Source organism: Papio anubis, chromosome 20 (assembly GCF_008728515.1).
Source record: "Papio anubis isolate 15944 chromosome 20, Panubis1.0, whole genome shotgun sequence".
NCBI lineage: Eukaryota > Metazoa > Chordata > Mammalia > Primates > Cercopithecidae > Papio > Papio anubis.
This window is the reverse complement of record NC_044995.1, coordinates 5369363-5384574: the sequence shown is the minus strand read 5'-3', so window position 1 is coordinate 5384574 and position 15212 is coordinate 5369363. Positions and strand designations below refer to the sequence as shown.

The window sequence follows — 15212 nt, the reverse complement described above, 5'->3', positions numbered from 1 at the left end:
CCCGTTTCCCTTGTGTGACGTCACGCTGCGTCTGCGCACCGCGCATGACGCCATGGCAGGGGGCGACCTCCCACGAGAGCGCGGCGCCGGGAAGCTATCGCGAGAGCGTACGCACTATATTTCCTAGAAGCTCTGAGCGGTAGTGGGCGCGGCCGTACGCGAAGGAAGGGCATCTGAGGCACACTTCCGGGACTTGCTGCGGGGCCCGACGGAAGTTGTAGTGCAGCATTTTCTAGGCCCGACGGCGGACTTCAAGGCCGCGCGGCCCGGGCGTTCGGTGGGGAGGAGGGGTCCCGCGGGGCCCCACGGGAGTCGTAGTCCGGAGCGCAGGGATCACCGGGAGCTGTAGTCCGTCCCGCCTGCCCAGTCAGCGCGGTGCTGCCCGCCCCGCACTCGGAGCACAGAGCCGCAACCCAGGAAGGGGATGCGGAAGCCCTTGGCTCGGTGGAGCGGAGAGGCAGGCGGGGTGAGGGGCGTTGCCAGGCAAAGGGCGAGCGCCGTGGTTGGGGTGCGTGTCGGTGAAGGGCTCCATTCCTTGGTGTCCGGGGAAGGGGCCTGGTTGCCGGGTATAGGAAAAGGAACTCCTGTTGCTTAGTGACTGGGGAGGGGGCCCCGTTGCCAGGTGACAAGAGCAGAGAGCCTCGCTGCTTCATGACCGGGGAAGGGTAGTCTTCTGTTGCTAGGAGACCGGAGGGGACCCTATCACCTAGAGACAGGGGAGGAGGACTCTCTATTGCTAGGTGCTCGGAGGACAGACTTTGTTACCTAGTGCCGTGGGGAAGGGGCTCTGTTGCTAGGTAACCACAGAGCGCCCGGTTACCTAGGGACAGGGGAGGCGGGTTCCTCTGTTGCTAGGTGACCATGATAGGCACCCTTTTACTTAGAGACCTGGTGGGGGTGGTTCTCTGTTGCTAGGGGAGCAGAGGAGACAGCCTTTTTCGTAGGAATAGGAAGAGGGGATGGAGGGACGTGTACTGTCAGGAGACCCAGGGAGCGGGGTCAGGGGCCCAGTGTCCTCCCGGGCTGCCCGGAGCCCCAGCTCAATCAATGGCGATGCCCCAAAGGCCTGCTGGGAGGTTGGACCTCTAGATCCCGGGCCCCTGAGGACCTTCTTCCCCTCCCAACCCCCAGCAGGAGCCGAGGACGGCATGTCCCAGGCCCCGGGAGCACAGCCGAGCCCACCCTCTGTGTACCACGAACGGCAGCGCCTGGAGCTATGTGCCGTCCACGCCCTCAACAACGTTCTGCAGCAGCAGCTCTTTAGCCAGGAGGCTGCCGATGAGATCTGCAAGAGGTGACCGTCACCCACCCGGCCCCTGGAGCAGCAGGGCTCCGGCAGAGCGACCCACCTGGGTCTCGCCACCAAGCAGGCGCTGAGCCTGGGGGCTTTCTTCTGTCCCCAGCTCACTTGCCTAAGCCAGACGCTGGGACTCTGGGAGATGTTGCCTCCTGTGCCTGTCTGTCAATGTGGCCTCAGCCCCAGCCAGGCCCCAATCCGGTGGTCCTTTCTTTCTTTAGAGACAACGTGTGGCTGTGCTGCTCAGGCTGGTCTTGAACTCCTGAGCTTGTGATCCTCACACCTCAGCCTCCCCAGTAGCTGGGATTACGGGCTCACCCAGTTTCAGGCATCTCTTATCTGGGCCCTGTCACAGCTCTCCAGTCCATCCTAAACACGCCCCCGCCCTACTCAGGGCCCTCCTGATAGCAGACGCTGAGCCTGCCTCTGCAGCTTCAGCCCTCACAGCCCCGCTCAAACCAGACTCTCCACTCCCGTGAGCCCTCCTGTGCAGCCTCTGGGCTTCCAGGTACTTCTTTCTGCCTGGTGTGGCTTCCTTCTCTGCCAGCATGGAATGTTCCTCTTCACTATTCATGATGTCCAACCTCGCTCCTTGGCCGGGCGCAGTGGCTCACGTCTGTAATCCCAACACTTTGGGAGGCCGAGGCAGGTGGATCACTTGAAGTCAGGAGTTCCAGACCAGCCTGGCCAACAGGGCAAAACCCCGTCTCTACTAAAAAATTTAAAAAAAATTAGCTGGGCGTGGTGGCACACGTCTGTAGTCCCAGCTACTCTGGAGGCTGAGGTGGGAGAATTGCTTGAACCTGGGAGATGGAGGTTTCAGTGAGCCAGGCAACAGAGCAAGATTCTGTCTCAAAAAAACAAACAAACAAACAAAAATCCATCCTTTATCATCTCTTACTCTCTCCTCTCTGTCCCCACGTCCCTGGCCCCAGCTCAGGCCTGATCCTCTCCTGCCCAACCTGCCCGTGGCCTCCAGTCTGTCCCTGCCTTCAGTCCCCACTGATCCTAGAGAGTCTTTCTACACCTGGAGATGGGCCTGCCTCTCCTGTCTCTTGCTCAAAGCCGCCTCTGGCTCCTGGACATCCTAAGAGTCCCAGCCCCTCAGACTGATCATTATGGTATTTATTCATCTCTATCGTTCAGAACAAGGACCCACCAGCTCTTTCATACCAAAGCCATGTTGGAGACCCTGAGATGACTCAGACTCAAGTGCCAGCCTGAGGGTGGCGAGGGAAACACACACACACAAGCCTTTTCCTCCCATGCCCTGCCTGCCCAGGGCCCAGATAGGGAGCAGAGGTGCAGCTGTTCAGAGGCAGGGCCCAGAGACAAGTGGTGGCAGGCGGAAGAGCCTTCCTGGGCAGGGGAAGAGCTGGAGGAAAGGTTGGCAGGGGTGGGGTGGGGAGCGGTGGGCACCGGGGATGTGGCTGGGGCCAGGGGGCCAGGAAGGAGGGTGCTGAGGCTCTGAGGTGAAGCCACCAGGGCCAGACCACGCAGGGCCTTGTGGGACTCTGTCCTGGGGGAAATGAGGCAGCAGAGTGGGCTGTGAGCAGGGCAGGGGTGAGGGCAACCCCATGGGAGAAGCAAGCAGTGTTAAATGAGGGTGATGCGGGCAGCTGTCATCGTTGAGGTAGCTCAGTTCACTGGGGGAGCCCAGACAGGGCGCCGACCCAGCCTGAAGGTCAGGAGTCTCCTCTCAGAGGATCTGACATCTGAGGCGGGTCTTCAAGGACAAAGGGACTGGCGGAGGGACAGGGACTTTGTCCAGGGCGCTGGAGAGCTATGGGAGAGCTGTGAGCAGGGGAGGGCCAGGGCCACGTGGGAATGGACTGGAGGGAGGCTGGAGGCTGGGGGAGAAGACAGAGCCCAACTGGGGCCTTGGGGACAGGGCAGAGTTGGGGCAGGAGAGACAGGACTTGAGGGTGGATGAGTTGTGGGGTCTGAAGCGGGGAGAGTCAAAGGCTGAGGCAACTTGTGGCCCCTGGCACCCCCATTTTGTGGGGCGGCCTTTCCACGGGTCCCCAGCTCAACTCTGGCCACCCCCACTACCAGGTTGGCCCCAGACTCCCGGCTGAACCCTCATCGCAGCCTCCTGGGCACCGGCAACTATGACGTCAACGTGATCATGGCCGCTCTGCAGGGGCTGGGCCTGGCCGCCGTGTGGTGGGACAGGAGGAGGTAGGCCCCAGAGCCGCACAGCACATCCTAGGCCGGGCACAGAGGGCACCCTGTCGTGTGAGCCTGTTGGGGGGTCAGGGAGGGGAATGTGGCCGGGGGGGCTGGCATGAATGTGGGAAGCCTGGCGCTGATGGGTTAGTGGGGGAGATCAGGCGGTCGGCAGGCTGAGACGCTGGGTGGATGATGGTTACCGGGTGAATGCTGAGTAGGTGGTTGGATGTGTTGGGTGAGGGGGAGTGAGGGGATTGGGTGTTCATGGTCAGTGGACAACAGACAGGAGGCTGGGGAGTTTGGATGAATGGGAGGTTTTGATGGCTGGCTGGCCAGTGGCCAGGTGTGTGGCTGGTGGATGAGGGGTAGACCAATGGCAGGTGGGTAAAGAGTGGGTGAGGACTGGGGGCATGGTGAGTCCACTGTTGGGTGAATGGCTGGCTGGGTGGTGGCTGGGTGGTGGGTGGTGGACAGTAGATGGCTAGTTGGATGGTGATGGTGGCGGGGAGGTGAATGCATAGATGGAGGTGAGTGTGTGAATTGTTGTTGGGAAGTTGGCTGGTGGCTGGGGGGCCCGGTGGGGTGGGTGGATCATGCCTGGATCCTGGGTGGCTGTGTGAGGAGTAAGTTGGTGGGTGGGTGGCTGGACAGACAGGGTGATGGTGGTTGGTGAAGGGCCGATGTGAGTTGGGTGAATGGTGGGTGGATAGGTGGGAAGTCTGGTTGGGCAGCTGCATGGGTGGGAGGTTTGAGTGGGCGGGTGAACGGAGAGTGTTGGGAACCAGGGTGGCTGATTAAGGAACACCTCTGGGTGGGCTCAGGAGGTCCCCACCGCTGCCAGCCGGGGCCCCACATGGTCAGCCACATTTCACCGGCGGGCAGAGCAGGCCCTGATGGCGGTGTCCCCTCCCTGCCCGCACAGGCCCCTGTCCCAGCTGGCCCTGCCCCAGGTGCTGGGACTAATCCTGAACCTGCCCTCGCCTGTGTCTCTGGGGCTGCTGTCACTGCCACTGCGCCGGCGGCACTGGGTGGCCCTGCGCCAAGTAGACGGCATCTACTACAACCTGGACTCCAAGCTGCGGGCGCCCGAGGCCCTGGGGGACGAGGATGGAGTCAGGTGAGCCCCACAGAGGTGATTCCAAGACCAGGGGCCTGAAACCCCATTCCCCAGAGAGAATGCCCAGGCTGGCTGAGCCTCAGTCTCCCCATTTCTCCCACCCAGGGCCTTCCTGGCGACTGCGCTGGCCCAGGGCCTGTGTGAGGTGCTGCTGGTGGTGACCAAGGAGGTGGAGGAGAAGGGCTGCTGGCTTCGGACAGACTGATCTCAGCTGACCGTCGGCGCCCACAGCACAGTCCCTGCGCGTCCCCCTCTGACTGTGCACACTGCGTGCCTGGGAAAGGCCTGGGGAGGCCCGGCCCCCTCCCCACACCCCTGCTCCCCACTGCCGCTGCTGCCTCAATAAATCTGCTGATTTTCTGCCGCCTGGCCTGTGTCTGACTGCCCCGCCCTTCTGGGGCCCCTTCCACTCAGTCACTCCCACTTCTCTGACCGGCCAGACACCCTGGTGGGTGGGGCTGAGAGCCCAGGAGCCCTCCTGGTTCTCTGCCGCCTCATGCCAATTGCTCACCGCTGGGCCTCAGCTTCCTCATCAGTGACACAGCAGAAAACAGTACAAGTCCGTGCCCCTGGGACTCACGCTCCTCCGGTGCTGGAGAGAGACCAGTGGCGAACGAATGCGTTTGATCTGGGTTCCACCGGGGTACTTGCTAAGGAGAAAGCAGGTGTTTACTTCTTTATTCCATTGATTGAGACAGTGTCTCACTCTGTCACCCAGGCTGGATTGCAGTGGGTCAATCACAGCTCACTGTAGCCTTGAACTCCTGGGCTCAGGTGATCCTCCCACCTCAGCCTCCCAAGTAGCTGGGACCACAGGTGCCATACCTGACTACTTTCTTTAAATTGTTTTGTAGAGATGGGATCTTGCTCTGTTGCCCAGGCTGGTCTTGAACCCCTGACCTCAAGCAATCTGCCTGCCTCAGCTTCCCAAAGTGCTAGGATTACAGGCGTGAGCCACCGTGCCTGAGTTTACTTCTTGACTCTCCATTCTATTCCATTGATTGGTAGGTGGGCAGAACAGTGGCCCCAAAGATGTCCACACCCTGGCCAGATGTGGTGCCTCATGCCTGTAACCACAGTGCTTTGGGAGGCTGAGGTCCACAGTATGAGACCAGCCTGGGCAACATAGCAAGACTCTGTCTCTACAAAAAAAAAAAATTAAAAATAAGTGGGATGTGAGGCCGGTGGCTCACGTCTGTAATCTCAGCACTCTGGGAGGCCGAGGTGGATGGATCACCTGAGGTCAAGAGTTCAAGACTGGCCGGGCACAGTGCTCATGCCTGTAATCCCAACACTTTGGCATGCACCTGGCGGGCATGGTGGCAGGCGCCTGTAGTCCCAGCTACTTGGGAGGCTGAGGCAGGAAGGGCGGTGTGAACCCGGGGAGGCGGAGCTTGCAGTGAGCGGGGCCAGCACTACTCCAGCTGACAAGGCAAGACTCAGATCTCAAAACAAACAAAAAAAAAGTTCAAGGCCAGCTTTGCCAGCATGGTGAAACCCCATCTCTGCCAAAAGCCAAAAAATTAGCTGGGTGTGTTGGCGGTGCCTGTAATCCCAGCTACTAGGGAGCTGAGGCCAGGAGAATGTGAACCGGGAGGTGGGTTTGCAGTGAGTGAGATCACACCACTACACTCGGCCCTCGCCCAACAGAGAAAGACTCTGTCTCATAGATAAATAAATAAAGGCGGGGCGTAGTGGCCTGCTTCTCACTGCTGGGAAGCTGAGGCAGGAGGATTGCTTGAGCCCAGGAAGTTAAGGCTGCAGTTAGCCATGATCGTGAGTGAGAGAGACCTTGTCTCAAAAATATAATAGCCCAGGCATGGTAGCTCACATCTGTAACCCTAGCACTTTGAGACGTAAAAGCAGGAGGATCACTTGAGCTCTGGAGTTTGAAACCCGCCTGGGCAACATAGCGAGACCCTGTCTCTCCAAAAAAATTAAAATAAGCTAAGCTTGGTGGTGCACACCTGTGATCCCAGCTACTTGGGGGCTGAGGCAGGTGGATCCCTTGAGTCCAGGAGGTCGAGGCTGTAGTGAGCCATGACAGAATCACTGCACTCCACCCTGGGTGATAGAGTGAGACCCTGTCTCAAAAAAATAAATAAAAATAAATATAATAGACCAGGCACGGTGGCTCACACCTGTAATCCCAGCACTTTGGGAGGCCAAGGCAGTCAGACCGCAAGGTCAGAAGATTGAGACCATCCTGGCTAACACGGTGAAACCTTGTCTCTACTAAAAATACAAAAAAATTAGCTAAGCATGGTGGCGGGCGCCTGTAGTCCCAGCTACTGGCTGAGGCAGAATGGCGTGAATCCGGAAGGCAGAGCTTACAGTGAGCCGAGATCATGCCACTGCACTCCAGCCTGGGCGACACAGTAAGGCTCTGTCTCAAAAAAAAAAAAAAAAAAAAAAGTTAGGCCGGGTGCAGTGGCTCATGCCTATAATCCCAGCACTTTGGGAGGCCAAGGTGGGTGGATCACGAGGTAAATAAACTGAGACCATCCCGGCCAACATGGTGAAAACCGTGTCTCTACTAAAATTACAAAAATTAGCTGGCCGTGGTGGCACACGCCTGTCATCCCAGCTACTCAGGAGGCTGAGGCAGGAGAATTGCTTGAACCTGGGAGGCGGGGGTTGCAGCGAACCAAGATCGCGCCACTGCACTCCAGCCTGGCGACAGAGTGAGACTCCGTCTCAAAAAACAAACAAACAAACAACAAAAATTAGCCGGGTGTGGTGGTGGGTACCTGTAATCTCAGCTACTTGGGAGGCTGAGACAGGAGAATTGCTTGAACCCGGGAGGCAGAGGTTGCAGTGAACTGGGATCGTGCCACTGCACTCCAGCCTCAGTAACAAGAGTGAAACTCCATCTCAAACAACAAACAATTAAATTAAGTTAAAAGATGCCGTGTCCTAATCCCTGGGGCCTGTGAATATGTTGTGTTACTCGGCCAACAGGGAGTGAGGTTGTGAGTGGGATCAAGGCTGCCATGACCTTGAGACCGGGAGAGTGTCCTGGATCCCCCGATGGGCCCCGTGTCATCACGAGGGTCCCCACAGCGGAGGAGGGACACCCTCCCAGCTCCCACCCTGTGAGGAGGCCCAAGGGAACACCAAAAGTACCTGTCCCAGCAGTGGGGGCTTTTACAGGTTCCCACGGGGCACTGCAGGGACCAGAGGACAGAGAAGGGGCCCCGGGACAAGCGAGTCGCATAAAATGGCCCAGAGACAAGGCTGGCCACGGAAGGCTGAGGAGGGCTCTGCAGAGGCCGGCGGGGCAGGGGAGGGCACTCCAGAATTGGAAGTCATCCTGGATGAGACCTAGAACGTTACAGCTGTTTATCGCCAGAGTTATTTGAGGAGGTGATGAAAGAGGAGGGTGGGTCCCGGCCAGGAACCCAACCAGGCGGGACCTCCGAGGGCAACCTGGGAGCTGCGAGAAGGGAAGAGCAGGTCAGCTCTGGATGCAGAGACCCCTCTGGAGCTGCACGCTCAGAATGGAGGGGGGACCAGAGGCCGGGAGGCCAGGAAGGAGGCTGGGAGGGCAGGGCTGGAGCCAGGCCCCTGAGGGGGACAGAGAGGTAGGTCTGAGCCTGGTGGGCCCCGGGAGGCGAGGAGGCAGGAATGAGTGGACAGTGCCCAGGGGCCTGGCTGAACCCTGGGACCCCCGTTAGGCACCTGCAGAAGTCGGGGACTCAGGCACAGGGAGGCAAGGGGTCCCCGGCTTGGGGCGCGTCCCCTCCAGCAGCCATAGACCCTTGCGCCCAGGCAGGCAGTTCATCCAGGCAGCCCCCGAGCTGCCCATGACCGTCCCGGCAAGGTGGAACTGATGCCCTGCAGGACACGCTCACAAAAGCCCTCGCCACGCAGGGACCAGGGTGTGGCAGGTTCTGGTTTGCAAGTTTTCCCAAGGTCAAAGGGCGGGTCTTAAAGTGAAAAGCCAGACAGCACCGAAGGGGAAGCTGCTGGGGGTTGCAGACACCCCAACTCCAGGACAACTTGGACCCCTGCACCTCCTGCCCACCCGCCGGGCTCCCCGGGCCTCTGCTGGTGTGGGTCTTGCTCTCTGGCCCGTCTGGGTGTCTGGCCCCAGGCCCCTGGCTCAGCCCCCTCTGTCTCTGTGTCTACCTCTCTCTCTCTCTTGCTGGGCGTTTCTCTCCACCCCTCTCTGTCTCTTTGACCCTGTCTCTCTGTCTCTCCCACAGTCGCTCTCAGTCTCTCCTCAACTCGCTGTCTCTCCCCTCTGTCTCTCTGTGTCTCTACCCTTCTCTCTGTGCCCCTCCCCTTCTCTCTGTGCCCCTGGGCCCCTCCCTGCCACCCTGTGCCTGTTGCCTGTCCCATCGCAGGTCCCAGACAGACTGGCGGGGGCCTGAGTGTTGCTATTCTTGGGCCTGAGTGGCAGGAGGGGCTGTGGCCCCCAGGTGCGTCCTGGGCTATGGCCAAATAAGGTCTGGAGTGAGGAGCCCAGGGAGGAGGAGCTGGGGTGGGGTGCGGGGGGAGAGGGGCCAGCTGACCTCCTGCTCCCACTCCCTCCTGCCCTAACCCCTACATTCTGGCAGGTGAGAGCGGGCAGGGCAGACCAGGTCATCGCATCAACTAAGCACTTACTGCGGGCCCCTCACAGTGCAGAGCGCCTGTGCCTCCACCCACTGGGACCCCTCTTCCCAGGAGAGCGCCTCGGGACTCAGAGGGCTGCCGCTTGCCCCAGGGCGCCCAGCCAGGCCCGTCCCAGAGCTGACGGGGCGGGGGCGCCCCCCACAGATGCCAGCAGCCTCTCAGCATCCCCAGGCTGCAGAAGGGGAGAGGGAGGGGCTACGGTCACGAGGCAGGTGCAGGGCAGGTGCTGGGGGAGGGGGACAGCTGTCCCGCACCCCCTGGTGGTGACAGCTGCTGCCCGATTTAGCTCACAGTGCCGGGTCTGGCCAGATAAGGCAGTGGCGGCGGGGGGCGGTCTCACCCCCAGGGTATCCCTTAAATCACAGGGTCAGGCCCAGAGTTCAGCCGCCACCGATGCCAGGTGAGAGGGTCTGCTCCTTCCTCCACCTCCTGCCGCAAGGCTCCGCGCGTCTTCTCCCTCTGTCTCCCTGTCTCTCTCTCCCTCTCTCCCTCTGTCTCCTTCTCTCCTCTCTCTCTCCATCCCTCTCTCCTTCTCTTTCTCCCTGTTTCTGTCTCTCTCCCCATCCGTCTTTCTCTGTGTCCCTTTCTCTTTATCTCCCCAGCCTTCCTCCTTCCTTCCTCCATCTCCTCCTCTGTCCTCCATCTGTCTTCCTCCACCCTTCTGTGTCTCCCTCCACTCCTCCTTCCATTCTCTTTCCTTCCATCTCTGTGTCCATGCCTCTGTCCTCTTTCTCCTTCCTTCTGTCCTCTCCATTTCTCACCCCTCCTTCTGTCCTCTCCATTTCCATCTCTTCCTCCCTTCTCTCATTTCCTATCTGCCTCCTCCTTCTATCTCTGTTTCTCTGTCCTTCCTCCATCTCTCACCATTTCTGTCTCCACCTATCTCTGTCTCATTTCTCCTGTCTCTGTCTCTCCTTCTATCTCTTGTCTCCATTTCTATCTGCCTCCTCCCATTTGTCCATTTCTGTCCTTCTGTCTCCTTCCATTCCATTTCTGTGTCTGTCCATCCTCCATTTCCATCTCCTTCTCTGTCTCCATTTCATCTTTGTCCTCATTTCTTTGTCTGCCTCCTCCCCTCCTTCTCTGACTCCCCATGATCTCTCCCCAGCCTATCTGTCCTGTCCTCCATAATCCTCCATTTCATGTCTCCCATGCTTCATTTGTCCATTTCTTGTCATCTGTCTTCCCCTGTCCTCCTTCTCTTGTCTGCTCCATTTGCATCCACTCTGTCTTTGATCTCCGTTTGATGTCTCATCCATATATCTTGTCATATCTTGTTTATGCTACCTATCTGTCTTTCCATTTCTATCTGGCTCCACCACTCTGTCTCTGTCTCCCTTCTGTCTCTGTCTCTCCCCCACTATCTCTGTCTCCCCTTCTCTCCTTCACCTCCCCTCCACTTCTCTCACTTCTATCTGTCTCTTCCCCATTTCTATCTCATTCCTACTTCTTTCTGTCTCTCCATTTCTGTCTCTCTCCCCTGTCCTGTCTCTGTCTCTCCCCCACTTCTCTCTGCACTCTGTCTGTCTCTCCTGTCTTTCTCTGACTCCTCCTCTCTCCCCAGCTCCCTGGACGAAGCCCTCCCTCCGAGCCTCTGCGGTCCCTGCTGAATAAAGCTGTTTCTGTCCTCGCCTCTCTCCCTTCTGCGCCTCCTTCTTTCCTTCCTCACTCCTCTGCCTCTCAGCTCAGCCCCCAGCCCTGATCCTGGGTCTAGGGGGTGGGAATTCCGGAGGTGGGGGTTGGGGCTCCTCCCTCCCAGAGACAGAGATGGATGCAGACAGAGAACCAGAGACAGGCACGGAGAGAGACAGAGAAAGAGACAGAGTAAGACAGAGACAAGATGGGGGCCACAAGCTCAGAGATGAGAGAGACGGCAGGTCATGGAGACACAGCACGTGAGAGACAGGGAGACACAGAGAGAGACTCAGAGACAGAGACCAGGCAGCGCCCCCACTCCAATACACACAAACAGACACAGGGGACAAGGGCCGGGCAGGGCTGGGCAGCCTCCCCTCCCCCTCCAGGCCAGGCCAGGCCAGGCAGTGCCAGGCCCAGGACAATGGGCCCTTGTCAGGGCTCCAGAGGAGCGGGCCAGCTGGGGAGGCCTGTGGGCTGGGCCACGGAGGAGGGGCGGCCACAACAGCTGCTGGGTTGGGGAAGGTGCACCTCCTGGGGGCCTGGCCCACAGCCTCCACCTTCAGACTCTCCTCCTCCCCTGGCCTCCCTTCCTGGGGTCTCTGCCTACTCCCAGTCTACTTTCTCTGCTTTGCCTGGGGAAGGGGATGGGTATTTATGGAGCACCTGCTGTATGCACCCAAAATGCCTCCCGCCTCGCGTGTCCTCGGCGCCCTCTACTTGTTCCTCCTGTGCCTCTGGCTCCTTCCACGGAAGAAACAGGCAATGATTAAGCACCTGATGCTTCGTAGGCAATTCCCCTAACCCTGTCTGCACCTTCCATCCTTCTTGCTTTCCTGTCCCTTCCGCCCCAGTTCCTTTCTTTCTGATTTGCTCGGTCTCTCCTGGGAAGGAAACGGGCAGGTACTGAGCACCTACTATGCGCCGAGGAGTTGAGGAACATGGCTCCTCTCTTACTACATTCTTTCCTCCCCCCACCCCCGTTCCTTTCTTTCTTTTTTTCTTTCTGGGACAGGGTCTCACTCTGTCACCCAGGTTGGAGCGCACACAATCGTGGTTCACTGCAGCCTGGACTTCCTGGGCTCAAGCGATCCTCCCACCCCAGCCTCCTAAGTAGCTGGAACTCCACGTACCACCATGCCTGGCTAATTTTTTATTATTATTATTACTTGAGATGGAGTTTTGCTCTTGTCACCCAGGCTGGAGTGCAATGGCATGACCTCGGCTCACTGCAACCTCCACCTCCTGGGTTCAAGAGATTCTCCTGCCTCGGCCTCCCGAATAGCTGGGATTATAGGCGCCTGCCACCATGCCTGGATAATTTTTAAGTATTTTTAGTAGAGACAGGATTTCACCATGTTGGTCAGGCTGGTCTTCAACTCCTGACCTCAGGTGGTCCACCCACCTCGGCTCCCAAAGTGCTGGGATTACAGGAGTGAGCCACCGCACCCGGCCTAATTTGTGTATTTTTTGTAGAGACAGGGTCTCTCTATGTTGGCCAGGCTGGTCTTGAACTCCTGGGCTCAAGCGATCCTCCCACCTCTGCCTCTCAAAGTGCTAGGATTACAGACATGAGCCATGGCGCCCGGCCCCTTTCTTTCCTCTCTGTCAGTTTCCTCTCCTTTCTGACCTTCTGCTGTCTCCTGGCAGAGGGAGTGGACACACTCTGAGTGCTTACTGTGTACCAGACACTTTACATACCTCTCTCCTCACTCTCTTCCTCCCTGGTCCCTCTCTGTCCTCTCCCTGTGTTTCTGAGCTCTCTACCCTCTTCCAAGCAAGGACTACATTTATTGAGCACTTCTGGTATGCAAGCAATTGTGTCCTTTCTCTACTCTCTTCTTGCCTTTCAGTCTCCACTGACTCCGCCAGTCTCTGCTGCTTTCTGCTCTCTGCCAGGGAAGAAAATGGGCATTTATTGAGCACCTATTGTGTGCCAGACAGTTTTCTTACTCTCCCCCAACTCTTCACTTCTCTTTCTTCCCTTATCTCTAACTTCTTTCTGTTCCATCAGCTCTTTCTCAAGGACAAAAACAAGCAATTATGGGCACCTACTATATACCAGTCAATTAATATCCCACTTCACCTCCTCTTGCCTCTTTCTCGCTGCCCCTCTCGCTCTGCCAGCTTCTCCCCTTGCTCTGTTTTCCGGGTCCTCTTCTGGGAAAGAGTACAGGTGTTTACTGAGCACCTCCTGTGTGCCCCGTCGTTTACCTGCAATGCCTCCTCCCTGCGTATCCTCTCCCCTGCCAGATTCCTCTCACTGATCCCTCCTCCCTCTGCTCCTCCACCCCCATGGAGGCCTCCTGGGCCAACACCTTTTCCTCTCGTTCCTGTCTGTGCCTTCACTTCTGTCTTGTTCTCTTGCTCCTCCAAAGAAGACAATGTGCATTTACTGAGTGCCTCCTGTGTGCTCGCCACCTCACCAGCGCACTTCTTCTCACTTCTTCTCTTCTCCCTGCCTCCTTCTCTCCTCCAGCTTCTCCCCGTCCTCTCTGCCCTGCCAGCTCTTTCCTGGGAGAGGAAATAGGCATGTGTTGAGTGCCTGCTGTATGCTGCCCCTTCATCTACACTGTCTGCTTGCCTCACAGGTTCTGTTCTCCCTTGTCTCCTTCTCTCTGCTTGCTCCCTTCCTCCTGGCTGCTTTCTCTGTGCTTGCTGCTAGGGAGGAGAATGGGCATTTATTAGGCACCTACTGTGTATTAGTCACTTTACATATATTGTTTCCTTCCCACACAACAATCTATTCTATTCTCTCTGCTGGAGTTTCCTCCTCATCCTCCTCCTCGCTTCCTCCTCTTCTCCCTCCTCCTCTTCCTCCTCTTCTCCCTCCTCCTCCTCTTCTCCCTCCTCCTCTTCCTCCTCCTCTTCCTCCTCCTCTTCCTCCTCCTCTTCCTCCTCCTCTTCCTCCTCCTCTTCCCACTCCTCCTTTACTTTCTCCTGTCTCTTGGGGAAAAGAAATAATATTTAACAAAAACCTACTGTCTGCTTCACACGTTCCACCCATGCACCCCCCTTCCTTTGTTTTTTCTTTTTGTTTGTTTTAGTTTTTGTTTTTGAGATGGAGTCTCACTCTGTCGCCCAGGCTAGTGCGATCTCGGCTCACTGCAACCTCTGCCTCCTGGGTTCAAGCGATTCTCCTGTCTCAGCCTCCCGAGTAGCTGGGATTACAGGCGCACGCCACCATGCCCGGCTAATTCTTTGTATTTTAGTAGAGATGGGGTTTCACCGGGTTGCTCAGGCTGGTCTCGAACTCCTGAGCTCAGGCAATCCGCCCACCTAGGCTTCCCAAGGTGCTGGGATTACAGGCGTGAGCCACTGCGCCCGGCCCCATGCCCCTCTCTTTAGGCTGTCTCTCCTCCTGCTTTTCCTCTGCGGGCATTTCTTCTCCTTTCTCATGTGGTCCTGAAGGGAATGGGCAGCTTTTGAGCACCGACTGTGTGCCAGGCTTTTTATAGGCATAGCTTCCCCTTTTCACCCTCGATTCCTCCTTTCCCTTCCTCTCTGCCTTCCTGCTCTCTGTGCCCTCCCCTAGGAAAGGGAAAGGGCACCAATTGAGCGCCGACTGTGTACCAGGCAACTCTCTTTAGACCTTCCTTTCTCCCTGCCCCTTCCACTCCACCGACTCCCTCTCTTTTTCTTCCCTCTCAGCGGTGGAAACTCCAAACCTTCCAGACGGAAGGGGTTTAGGTGTCCCCCAGGAGTCTCAGCCCTAGAAGGGGCGGCCAGCTACACCGCGCGGGGCTGCAGGAAAGAGGAGGAGGAAGGAGGATTTGGGTTGCAGTCTGATTTCTCCCTTGGAAAAATATGTGGACGACAATGGCCACTCCCTCCCAGGTCGGGGCAGGGTGGGGGAGGCTGAAGGAGGCCTGGAGGGGCTCTAGGAAGGAACACTCTAGAATCTGAGCCTGAGAAGCAGCCTGTGCCCATGGAAGGGACGCTTCTGCCACCAGTCACCACACTGGATTCAAGCCCGAGCCTCCTTCCTCCACTTCCCTCTCCCCTCTGCAGGCCTCTCTGCTCTGCAGGCACTTGGCATATGGTCCCTGGACGCCTCACCACCTGAGAGAGCAGATGAGGAAACTGAGGCTCGGGCGGGAAAGAGGATTTGCCCTTCCCCGTTTCTCCTTCTACCTCTCCTCTATGACTCCCTTCCTCTGTCTCGCTCACCCTCTCCTCTTTCCCATTCTCTGAATCTCTCCCCTCACCCCTGCCCCCACTCTGTTCCTGTCTCTGCCTCCCCCCCCCTTCCCCCCCCCCCCCCCTCTCCCCCCTTCCCCCTCCTTCCCCCCCCCCCCTTTTTTTTCTGAGATGGGGACTCGCTTTGTCGCCCAGGCTGGAGTACAATACAGTGATCTCGGCTCACTGTGA

At 58.0% G+C, this 15212-nt stretch overlaps 1 protein-coding gene across 4 annotated transcripts; it reads left to right on the top strand.

Annotated features, from left to right (window-relative positions):
• Positions 1-91: 91 nt before the first annotated feature.
• JOSD2 (Josephin domain containing 2) lies at positions 92-4950 on the top strand. Of its 4 annotated transcripts, none has more exons than XM_009195056.3 (5): positions 92-466; positions 1135-1294; positions 3353-3478; positions 4392-4586; positions 4692-4950. In XM_009195056.3, the coding sequence occupies exons 2-5, from the start codon at positions 1149-1151 to the stop codon at positions 4789-4791; spliced, it is 567 nt and encodes a 188-aa protein (XP_009193320.1). In that variant the 5' UTR covers positions 92-466; positions 1135-1148; the 3' UTR covers positions 4792-4950. The 4 variants fall into 4 exon arrangements, with proteins under 4 accessions (XP_009193320.1, XP_003916009.1, XP_009193319.1 ...); XM_003915960.4 differs by having other exon boundaries at positions 1132-1294; XM_009195055.3 differs by having other exon boundaries at positions 92-508.
• The last annotated feature ends 10262 nt before the right edge of the window (positions 4951-15212 follow it).